Source organism: Mesocricetus auratus, unplaced genomic scaffold, assembly GCF_017639785.1.
Source record: "Mesocricetus auratus isolate SY011 unplaced genomic scaffold, BCM_Maur_2.0 Super-Scaffold_100022, whole genome shotgun sequence".
In the NCBI taxonomy this organism is placed as follows: Eukaryota; Metazoa; Chordata; class Mammalia; order Rodentia; family Cricetidae; genus Mesocricetus; species Mesocricetus auratus.
Window position 1 is genome coordinate 32904143 of NW_024429203.1, and position 12680 is coordinate 32916822.

The following is a 12680-nucleotide window of genomic DNA, read 5'->3' on the forward strand; positions in this document are numbered from 1 at the left end:
AAATGAAATACCTCTTTAAACTAAAAGCTATTTTGCCCATTCACTGTAAATAAAAGAACCAAGGCCTAAGGAAGTCAGCTGATTTGACAGAGCTCCATCAGTGAATTAATTCAGAGTTCAGATCCAAAACACCATCTCATTCATGAAACCATGCGAAGTGCTGGGACACATTACCTGAACAGACCCCATACTACTGCTTTCTTCTTCATGGAAAGGTAGAACAAAGCAGCATCTAAGGCATCATTGTTCCTTTGAAAAGAAGCTTTGGCAACCTAGGGTAAGCAAAATAACATGTAACTACTCAACAAAAGAACTACAATTAATTACTCCAATAATTAATGCTTCATTGTTACTTCCTTAGCTCACACACTATGGAAATAAGAGTATGTGGACCCAGTAGCTTATGATGCATCCTCCTAGAATAGCATTTGTATGCCAGTAATCCTAATAAAATCAGTACAGCAGCTAGTATTTATTGACTGTTTATCATATACCTGGCACCTTTCATTAATCTTAATGAATACTACCCACTGTGAAGTATTACTTGTGTCCTCATTTTATAGAAGAAGTAACTGAACCAAGAGCTTTAAGTAAATAGCTTAAATTCACACACTAAGGGGAGGAAGGGAAAACCTAGTAGCAAGAAACACAGTAACGACAACAGAAAATCCAATAGATGTGATCATCTTTTGAAAATATTACATTTCTTAATGTGCAGCTCTGTTTATAAAGGAGCAAGCATACTATCAAGTCCGACAAGCTGAGTTTAATTGTTGTTGTTTGGGGTTCTACTACGTATTCCAGAATAGCCCTGAACTCACTACGTAGCCCAGGCTGGCCTCAAATTAGGACGACTCACCTGCCTTAGCCTCCTAAGTATTAGCATTATAAGCATTCATCCCTATGCCTAGCTTATGTTTCTGAAATAGGATCTTACCTCAACTAGCCTGGATGTGCTCTTTAATCCGAGTTGCTGTCTAATTTCTGACCCTGACCTGAACTTCTAAAGTACTGGTATTGCAGGAGCATGCCCTACAGTTTTGTTTGTTTTCAAGTTAAGATGCACGTCAAACAGTAACGACTAAAAAATTCTTCTATTCCATTAGCTGGGCATAGTGACTGGCACATGCCTTTAATCCCAGCACTCAGGAGGCAGAATAAGGCAGATTTCTGAGTTCAAATCCAGACTAGTCTATATAGTTCTAGAACAGCCAGAGATACAAACACAGTGGGACACTGTCTCAAAACTGACAGTGTATTGCATAAAAATTTTATAAAGGTAAAGTTGGAAACTCCATGTACACATGTGTACCCACACACATACACATGCGAACACACACAATAAATAAATGTAATTTTAAAAAATTGTTCTAAAAAAATCTCAAAATATACAAACTAATTTTCTGTATCAGGTTTTCTGGAATTTTAAAAATAGCATTAATATTTGCTAGTAGAGACAGGAAGACAGATTGGGCTACATAACTCTCTCTCTCTCTCTCTCTCTCACACACACACACACACACACACACACACATATAAACAATGTGGGGTGGAGAAGCAATAGAGAGGGAATAGAAATGCATGAGTGCTTTGAAGGGGGAGAGAAAAAATAGGGATGGGGCTTTAATTTAGATGGGAGACAAATACAGAAGAGAGGGGGGAACAAAATATCTGTAACAACAATTAAACAGGTAGGGACCATGGATTTAAGGGGGGCCCAATAATATAGTCTTTCAAAATCCAATGAAAGAAAGTTACCTTTTCAATGCATCTTCGAAGTGTGTTAACATTTCTCACCCACCAGCCTATTCCCATGGCTCTTAATTCAGACCACTGAGGGTCTCCTCTTTGAATTGCTGGAATCATATTGATTAGTTCTTCCTCTGCTTCAGAATGAAAAGCCCACGCAAAATGGCAGGTAGACACACCTAAATTGGAAACATGAAACAATAACCTTGAGAACTCTATCAATAACAACAAAACAGTATTTTGCCTAGTTACTTATTTCTTGGTTCTTCTAAAAAACATTTTCAAGCAGAAAGGCAGAACAAAAAGAACTCTGCCACCATTCAGAACCTTATACTATAAGCTTTTGAACTCAAGATCAGTTACAGGACACATAACATCCAAATCTTCAACTTTTCATCCACTATATGTGCATTTTTAATATAAAAATAAAGATATTAGGAGATGAAGAGATACAATATCAAATGCATATAATCCCAGCCCTCAGAAGGCAGAGGTAGAAAAAATCAGAAGTTCAAGGTTATCTTCAGTTTGAACCCATCCTAGGCCATGAGAACTTGAAACAAACAAAAGATTAACACTAAAATTAAATCAATGGAAAATACAGATATTTGAGTACCAAGTTACTCACATGTACCTATACCAAACTTACCAAGAGAAAACATTCGTCAAGTTGGAAGTTTTGGCCTAAAGCCTTATTATTTACACTATCATTTACCTTAATGGCATCTTTGGCACTAGATTTTAAAAACTGTTTTATCCTTTGCTTTGACCAGAGTTAAAGGTCACTTAAAACAAACTCTAAACATACTTCCATTTCCATTTAATGTAAAGAATACACATTTAGCCATGAAGTTCATATCTTTTAATTAGCAGGGAAGGAAGGACTAAAAGACCCACCAGAGGTTAGGCAGAAAGAAGAGGATAGGAGAGGGGGAGAACAGGAGGAGAGAAGGGGAGGGGAGGAGAGTAAACCGTATCAGATGGTGGTAGTAGGCTGAGTTTTGACACCTAGCACTACTGGTAATGTAAATGAATATTCTTTCTGAAGCACAGTTTGCTAAAACTAAGAAGAATCAAGGAGGTAAGAGTTAAGTTACTCTGGTTCAGTAACTCGGTTGATAGGAAACTAACAAGAATATATACCTGTTCAAAAAATATTAATAAAATAACATGAAGAAAATAATCAGAATAATATATAGGTAAAACATAAAGTAACAAACAATATTAACAGAAGTATTTATATGTAACACTGTAAGATAGTTCACTGCAATGGTCATTCTTTTTTTTTTTTTTTGGTTTTTCGAGACAGGGTTTCTCTGTATTGTTTTGGAGGCTGTCCTGGAACTCACTCGGTAGACCAGGCTTGGTCTCGAACTCACAGAGATCCGCCTGCCTCTGCCCCCTCCCCCCCCCCAGTGCTGGGATTAAAGGCGTGCACCATCACTGCCCGGCCTAGCTCTTGTTTTCTAAGACTATTTTAGAAGGAAAAGGAGTAAGGACAACAGTTCAGCAAGCTTGGGATTCTAATGACTACCTTCCAAACCCTGTGTGGGGTTTAGGGTTCCAAAAGACATATAGTCTAAAGAAATGAGAACCAGACGGGGATCTAAATGTTTACAAATAAAGAATCCTATTTAGGGAAGTTACTCTAAAATTCTATAACAGGATGATACAAATCTGTCTCAAATCAATATGTTGGACCTAAGCAAATGTATTGGGACACTAGAAGAGATCTTCCTGAAATATCAACTCTCCTTGATAGCAACCAAGGTATGCTTAAATAAAAAAAAATTAATAAAGCGGGACCTTGTAAACATGCCTGTAACCTCATCACCTGGAAGCTCAAGCAGGATAATCATCAAGAGTTCAAGGCCAGCCTGTACCACACAGAGATCCCATGAAAAAGTAGGTGGTGGGGGTGGGGAGAAAGGGAAGGAGGGAACAGAGACACAACAACACAAAAAATATAATTTACATGGTTTTTAAAGAGAAGGCATCAGACATATTGAGAGCTGTTCTGTAGACAATGAGTTGTTACAACCTCAAGCCTACATCTCCTACTACAACTTTAGCACTGCTATATGAACAAAGGTCGCAGACAGGGCAGAGTCCAAGGACACAGGAAGAGGCAAGTGGGTACAAGCAATATGAAGATCTCAGGCGACCTGACACACGATCCACTTGCTGTTCAGACATAAACACAACCACACCCACCACCACCACATTAAACCTAAGTGGTGCAAAGATTCCAACAGTAAGTACAGTACCTTGGTGAAGGAGCTGGGCTCGGTATAGAGGAGGCAGTGATGTTAGCAGGCATGTGTGCAAGCGCATTGCTAACAAGTATCTCAAACCACACTCATCTAAGGTGTCTCTTCCTGTGATTTTAAAGAGAAAATACATTAAGGAAGAAGAGATCCAACAGTATTGAACAGTCACAAACAGATTCAAAGGGTATGAAGTAAACATTAAACTTTGTAATATTCTATACAAAATGTATATTTTAATGTACTCCTTTGTAAACAATTTAGTGTCTTACAAAATATGTATCTTTATAAAACATGAATATTAAAACTCCCAAATGAAAAATGATTTGGTAAAACAGTTAACTTATTAGTACAAATAACAGTAGTACATTGAAATCTAGTGAAATGTGTATTAACTAAGAAGTGTGACATACAGAATGAGAATGGCCACTAAAGGCTCACATATCTGAATGCTCAGTTCCCTGCTGGTGGAACCTTTGGGAAGGATTAGGGGTGTGTCCTTATTGGAGGTGTGTTTCTTAATTCTGCTTGCAGATCAGTAAGCTCACAGCTACTGCTCAGCACCATGCCTTCCTGCTTGTTTCTCTGCCATTTTGCTCTCCATGATGGTCATGGGCTCACTCTGAAGCTGGAAGCCCCAATAAACTTTTCTCTCTTTAAATTGCCTGGTGTCTCTTCATAGCAATAGAACGGTAACTAAGACACTAAATAAGTTTGGAACTCTCAGCAGCTGTTTTCTGATGAATTAAGATATTAAGATTTTTTTTTTTGGTTTTATGAGACAGGGTTTCTCTGTATTGTTTTGAGGGTGTCGGTCCAGCCCGGCCTCGAACTCATAGAGATCTGCCTGCCTCTGCCTCCCGAGTGCTGGGATTAAAGGCGTGTGCCACCACCGCCCAGCCTGATGAATTAAGATTTTTATTGAGAGGAATTGTATAACTAAAGGGAAATCATTTGTTACAATAATTCAAAAAATAAACATTTTCTAGGATGTTTAGTTTTATTTGGACTAGTGTTAAGCTAAAAAGGGCAACTTGAATCTTTTCCTTGATTCCACAAATTTGATACTACTTAGTGAAAACTTAGACAAAGACATGAAAGCATAGCAAGTTAATGAATCTTAACAGCAATGCAAAAACACTGATAGAACCCAAGCCAGCAACTGACAGAGTCCCCAGGGGCAAAGTCCTTTCCAGAAAAAAAAAAAACAAATTATTTCATTGCCAGGGCTTTAGCTCCAGGTCTTTTTTCTATGTACTCATCCATTTCCTCACTGAGCACACTCACATCTACTACATGGGACCACTTAGGCACTGCGGGATTGGCAGTGAGCAAAGTAATTAGTATGTAATATATGGAAATTAATGCTGTGAAGGACATAGAATAGGACAGAGATGGGTGAATCAAGGAAGACCTTGACACAGGGATGAAATCTGAGCAGAAATTTGAGGTTAGGGACTGAGCCATGCACAGGAGAGTGCATGTTCAGGCCCTGAGAAAGGAGCATGCTCCAGTGTCCACAGGAAGTGGAAATGAGCACAGTGGTACATGAGAATTCTGTGAGAGAATGTGCCAGTGACACAGACATGATATGACAGAAGAGATAAACTGCAATTTCCCACCTAGAAATGCAAATACCCATTCCTGTCTTGTCTAGTTCATGAATGTCCACTAAGATCAGAATCATTTACATACTGTTAGCTAATGATTTATATCAGAAAGTTTAAACTGTTTTTCATGCATTATGACAAGTACATCCTTTTTTAAAGATTTATCTTTTAAAAACATCTGTGTGCAGTGTGTTTCTGTGCACACGCGCATGCCTGTGTCTGTGTGTGTGCACCTGTGTCTGTGTGTATGGTGTGTGTGTGTGTGCGCGCACGTGTGCACATGCCTGTGTGTATGTACAAGAGTGAAAATGTACAAGGAGGCCTGAGAAGTCAGACTCCTAGGTCACAGACAGTTGTAAGTTGTTCAGTGTGGGTGCTGGGAATCTGGGTCCTCTACAAGAGTGGCAAGCACTCCTAATGGGTGTGCCATCTCTCCAGCCCCCAACCCTACTTTCTTAATTCCCCAGCTAACAGTATCAATTGTGTAAGGCTTACAGCTCTTCTGCGATGGTTTTGCTCCACTGCCCACAACCTTGTGATGAGCTTTTGCTCCTTATCAATATAACTAGAGAGTGGGTCACAAGCAAACCTTCTAACGCATCTGGTTATTTAAATCTACAGAAGGAAAATTGTGGGGATATACTGTGAGATTTTAAACCTGTCAAAAATATTTCTAACTGGCTATGGGAACATTTTTTACCCCACCTCCAATTTAAAAGTCTTAAGAAATCTTTTAATGTAGACTTGAAGGCAACAATTTCCCACATATGAACCCTATTACTACCATTTAATGCCTACATGCTTGTAAATGAATCCCTTAAATTTTCTAAGGAATATTACCTTCATGTATAAAACTACACACACACACACACACACACACACACACACACACACACACACACACACACACACGCACACACACTGTAATAGCCACCTATCCATTATGTGGCTAGGATTATGATAACTAAATGGGGTAAAGTACCTAGCACATAGTAATTCTTAACTGAATGAATGAATGAATGAACGAACAAACAAATGATCAATAATTTTGTTTCCACTGCTAATATCATTGCTTATAACCAACCCCATTGCCTTCAACTAGCTGCACAGGAGAGAATAAGATCTAGCTTCAAATGGCAAGATACATATTATATTAAATGGCTGGATTTTTTACACAAATTTATATAGCTATTAAAAAGTTATTTATGGGGCTGGAGAAATGGTTCAGCCGTTAAGAGCTCTTAATGTTCCTCCAGAGGACCTGGGTTCAGTTTCTAGCACACACAACCAACTGTCAACTCCAGTTTCAGGGGATTTAATTCAGGTACTAGAAATGCATATATACATGCAAGAAAACCATTCATCAAATAAACCTTTTTCAAAAATTATCTATGCCTCAGATGGAAAAAATAAGCAAGTAGATCCATGGGGCCCTATAAGTTTCATGACACAACCCCCTCCAAAAAGATCATATTTATTACTCAAAAAAACAATACCATTAAGAATCAATCTTTTTAAAATACTGAGACAAATGTTTGAGGATAAGTACTCAGTGAGAATGCATATAGACATCACAAATGTGTATGTCACACATGCAAGTGACAGCCTGCCTCAACTATCTTTTCTTTTACAATCAAGTATTGTTTATAGTAATTATCCATAGGTCTTTTCTCCCTACAAGAGTTGAAAGAAACAAATAATTTAATGTACTAGTCATTGCACAGATAACACATTTTTACCAATAACAAACTTAACATTTATGATGAGACTATTTACCTGAGTACTTATCCCTGTTTTCATCAAGCTCAGTACTGGTGGTTGCCACGGTATCAGCCAATGCTACAAGGAACATCTGCTCCAAGCGGGTAAGGCCTGGTAGACTTGAGTGCATTAGGTGACTTGAAAGTACTCTAGCATGTTCCTGGCCAAAATAAGCTGGTCCATATTGTGACAGGTTTATTACTTTTGATTTGTTCTCTCTCTTTTCTGGCTCTAAATCGATATCATCTGTTGTTATCTCCTGGACTTGGAACAGCTCTGAATACTGATCCCCTGGCTGGCTTTCAATACAGGCCTCATAGCTCTGGGGCTTCTTTGTACTCTCTTCTGAAATTCTGTAGGATGTGTCCTGATCTGCAGCAAGCAATGCGTGTAGTGGTAGTGGAGGAATAGAATCTATCTCAGTATAGTCTCGAGTACCATCCTTTCCAATGGTAACCGTCTCCTTTGCTGTACTGCCGCTCACACTAATAGTCCGAGACAGATGCCTCTTAGTTCCTTCTCCAGCATCAGGATCCCTAACTATTGCAACTTCACCAGCAATACACTTTACTAAATGGGAGAGAATGGCTTTCGCTCTTCTAACTTTCCCTAAGTCCATCAATTCTAACAGCTGAGTTGGATGATACTGTGGGAGAGTTGGAGAGAGTGCATGTGCAGCCTCAAATAAGCCACCATCTTGAATTACAGTTGGTGAACAAAAAACATCATCAGTGATAGCTGCTCCTTCAACAATACTTTTTCTTGCCAACATAGTGGATTTGAAGGCAGAATGATCTTGAATTGTCTCGTCAACAGGACTGTCAGCTTCAATGTCTCCAAATTTGACAGAATGCTTCCATTGGGCATATACATGCATTTCACAATCCATTCCCACCACCAATATTCCATCTCTTACCCAAGAGAGAGAAACAGGCAGTGAAGGTGTGCCATCCACAGAGGATACCAAGTCTATAGATCGGAGAAGAACCCATCTTGACCTAACTCCTTGCTTGATACTACCACCTAATGGCAATGTAATGACAGCTACTCCATCCTTACTGTTAGTTTGATCAGTTACAATTCCTGAAAGTCTCCCATACATGAAGATATTAGCACCAACCCCCACTGTGAGAATATGAGAGCCATCTTCTTTTGACACCCAGTCCAAATGTACTAAATGCTTGATATTTGGAATAAGGTATCTATCCTTACTTAAAAATGCATCTGATTTACTATACACAAACAGATTACTGTCAACACTGACCCTTGAATCAAGTACACTCCCAACCTTAACCAAATCATCAAGATGGATAGTCTGTTCTAAAACCCATTCTGACCCTCCTGTAGATTCGCATTCAAATATACAGACATGCATAGAAAACTCTTTAGAAATAAAACCATTGTGGTGAACAGGCTGCTTGTAAGCCACTGCCAGACGGCCTGTATATGAGCAGCTAACAGCAACAGGTCTTCCCACAATGCTCACAGTACTGCTATTATCTTCTCCTTCATCATTCATCAAGGGCCATCTCTTCCAGTGATAGGTTTCCTTCTCATCACTTGCACTGCACAGTGAGTTAGTTTCCATACAACATTTCCAGAAGCGTACTTTATTGTCCGAACAAGTTGTAACCACTAAGTAAGGTGCAAGGCACACTGGATAAATTGAAGAGGAACTCAGATGACCTTTATAAGAAGGAAAGAAGAATAGTCAATAATCAGAGATCCATAAATGTGAGGTCAATAGATCTCATCTCTCTACTCAGTTTAATTCACCTGTCTTAAGGTTGAACCAGAATCCTCATATGTCATTCCTGTCTACAATCAATAATACTTCCCAGCTATTTCCAATTATAAGATAATGTCTAGATTTGGGGTCGTAAGACCTGAATTCAAGTTCCAATCCATCAATACCTATGGAAGAATGGGGATACCATTTAAACACTTGAGTCTGTTCCATCTAAATAACAGGAAGCAGTTATTACTTGACTTGGGATGTTACTGTCTATGAAACATTTGAAAACATTTCATAAAGCTTCTGTAAATATAATTTATTTGTGAGTTTTAATAAACAAATGAGTATATTCCAAACTTTGCAAATACCTTTAAATATTTACTAGCTAGGTATGTGTATGTGTGTATGTCCAAGTTTGTATATATGCACATGAGTGCAGGTGACCTTGGAGGACAGAAGAAGGTGACAGATCTCCAAGAGCTATAGTTGCTATAAGCTGCCAGATGTGGGCACTTAACTATAGTTCTCTACAAGAGCAGCAAGTGCTCTTAACCACTCAGCCATCTAACCCCAAATATTCAAAAAGATTTTTTATAAAACTTCTGTATTTAGGAAATATACCTGCAATCCTAGTTCTTATAAGGCAGAAGCAGAAGGATTACAAGTTCAAGATTTTCCTACATACATTAATGAGTTTCAGACCAGCTTTGGCTAGAAAGACTCTGTCAAAATAAAGCAAAGGGGGAAAAAGATTTGTCTACACCTGCATTCAACACAAAAGCCCATAACAAAATTTTTCTCAAGATAAAATTTCAACCTGGAAGGCAGGTATGTCTTAGGGTTGGATAAGAATACCCAATATTCAGTATAATCCACCAGAATTCAAAATAAGATTGAACCTCTATTTGGGTCATTATCCTAGGAACTCCCCAATTAGAATTCCACAGGTGGAAAGTCATTTCAAATGCAGCCTCCAGTCTAATCCTTCAAATTACCTCATCTATCTTACTAAAGTCAGTATTACTACAGGTCAATCATATTCAGCTCTGAAAATAAGATTGGATGGATGGATGGATGATAGACAGACAGATAGACCAATAATAGGTAGGTAGATGATATACCTTTAATTTAAATAATTATTTACAGTGTCTGAGTTCAGGTGCACACATGTCATGGTGCACACATGTCATGGTGTACACATGGAGTCACTGCCACTTTCCAGGAACTGAGAGTGCGCTCAGGTCATTAAGCCATTAAGCAGAGTATGCCTCTAGTGGCACAACCATTTCAGTGTCCTGGAATACATATTTTAATGTGAGGTAGCTTATCTCCCTTTTGGAAAAATATGAGGGCAAACTTCAGAGAAGAAATACATTTGTATATGAATCTCTGAGGCTACTGGAACTGACTCCTGCACAGTATGCTCTGACCTCCACATGTATTATGTTGTGGCATCCCACCCCTAAAATAAATGTACAAATGTACAATAGTTTAAGATTTCATTCTGTGCCAATCATGCGCAGAATTTTATTATGTATGTGTGAACACGGTTTGATAGATACTTTTGAAGAAAAAGATATTTCCAACTCTCGGAGGCTAAGACAGGAAGAGGTCACAAGGTCAGCATGAGCTAAATAATAAGAAAAACCAAAGAAGAGGGGGGAAATGCAACTTCTTAGAAGTATTTCCACTTCTTTTTTTTTTTTTTTTTTTTTTTTTGGTGTTTCGAGACAGCGTTTCTCTGTGGCTTTGGAGGCTGTCCTGGAACTCTCGAACTCACAGAGATCTGCATGCCTCTGCCTCCAAGAGCTGGGATTAATGGCTTGCGCCACCAACGCCTGGCTACTTCTACTTCTTAGGAGATAATTTTCAGCCTCCTTCTTGTTGCCTTGAGAAAATATACATTTAAACTGTTTGGTTCCTTCTCACCATGACTCACTCCTCCACATGGACATAGGAGAGAGCCAGCAAACTAAATTTATCATTAAAAAATTATTATTGATAAAAACATGCTTCTAATGGATAGATCACTACAAGCAATAACTGTGTCAATGTCACTGTAGCACATACATTCCAGGACAACACTCTGAGCTGCCACCGCACAGTCTCAAGAATACTACCTGCTGAAGGTGTTGCTCTTATCACTTCGACAGCTTCTGGCAGATCCAGAGGCTGACTGTATACCAGTCTGGAACTCAGAATGAGTTTACTAGCAGTTTGGAGATTGGCAATTGATGAAGAGTGTGGCATAGAGCTCACACTAGGGGAGGTTTCTGGAGAAGAGTCTACCTTCTTCTGTCCAGGCACTGAGAGCAGGCTGTCAGATGAGATCCCTTCTGTAGCTTTGGCTGCACAAAAACATTTGAAACATATTATCATCGCTATACACAAGAGGATATTCTTATTCTCTAAGAAATATAGCTCCTTATAAGTATTTCCATTTCTTGGGAGACAATTAACAGACTCTTCATGAGTTACCTTGAGGATATATACTTTTAAACTATTTGGTTCTTTCTCACCATGACCAACTAACTCCTTCATATGGACATGTCAGGGGAGAACCACAACATATGAGATCTAAAACCTTAAGTTACATAATACAGCATTCCTAAGCCTTAAACACACTAAAAGCCTAAAGAATACATTAACACACAAACTCATGTCTAATCCCAGAGACACTGATTATATCAACTTGGGACAGATCTCAGTAATCTGTACTTTTAATAAGCAACCTAATGGGTTAGTGAGATGGCGTAGTAGATAAAGGCACTTATTTCATGTTTATAAAACTACTTAGTGACATAATTATCAGACATGGTAAAATCTTTTTGACAGCTGAGATAAGTCAGTTACATGATTCTAAGATTATACATATCATGTATTGAGATGTCACACTGTAATCCACAAAACAGCTATCAAATGTAAATTAAAAAACAAAAAATATGTAAAATATTCACAAACAGTAGAGTTAGCATGATATAGCTGTCCATGCAATTCTTTACTTAACAATTCTCTCTCAGAAAGCAAAGTTAAAAAATTAAAATTTAAAGGAAAAAAAACACCTTTTAATATAGTCTACAGAGTGAGCTCATGGCTAGTCTAGGCTATATAACTGGCCTGGGACTATAGCTCATTAATAAATTCCTTGCCTAGCTAAAAGATACTAAGTGCCAAATGTAGCACTAGACCCCCAAAATATTCAATTTTTTATGCTTCATAATTAATCTAAATGTGTATAGTAAAGCATGTGTGGAACAATTTATCATACAAACTATTGTATTTCTTAATGTTAACCAGGTATTCAATCATATTTTGCCAAACAGAAACTGTTTCTCATAATGCTACACTGATGCACAGCATATCAGACAGCCATGTGAGTCTACAAAAATTTACTACATTGATTCTTCCAGCAGAGCTGACGTGAAGACATGGCATCCACAAACAGGCAGCAAGTACTCGATAAATGTCAACTAAAAATAACTCATTCAACCTTTCTTATTTTTATTTCCAGTGTGTCTAATGTGCCCACAAACTGCACTATGTTTAGGGTCAGTCTGT

At 38.3% G+C, this 12680-nt stretch overlaps 1 protein-coding gene across 2 annotated transcripts in view; it reads right to left on the minus strand.

The window, feature by feature from the left end:
- Window positions 1–12680, minus strand: part of Dmxl2 (Dmx like 2) — a 111994-nt gene that overhangs the window by 36835 nt on the left and 62479 nt on the right. For both annotated transcript variants that reach the window (XM_040729786.1, XM_040729787.1), the window contains exons 17-21: window positions 11243–11470; window positions 7403–9073; window positions 4017–4127; window positions 1759–1928; window positions 175–272 (exon numbers count right to left, since the gene is read on the minus strand). In XM_040729786.1, the coding sequence (XP_040585720.1) occupies window positions 175–272; window positions 1759–1928; window positions 4017–4127; window positions 7403–9073; window positions 11243–11470 (2278 nt within the window). The remainder of the gene's footprint in view (window positions 1–174; window positions 273–1758; window positions 1929–4016; window positions 4128–7402; window positions 9074–11242; window positions 11471–12680) is intronic.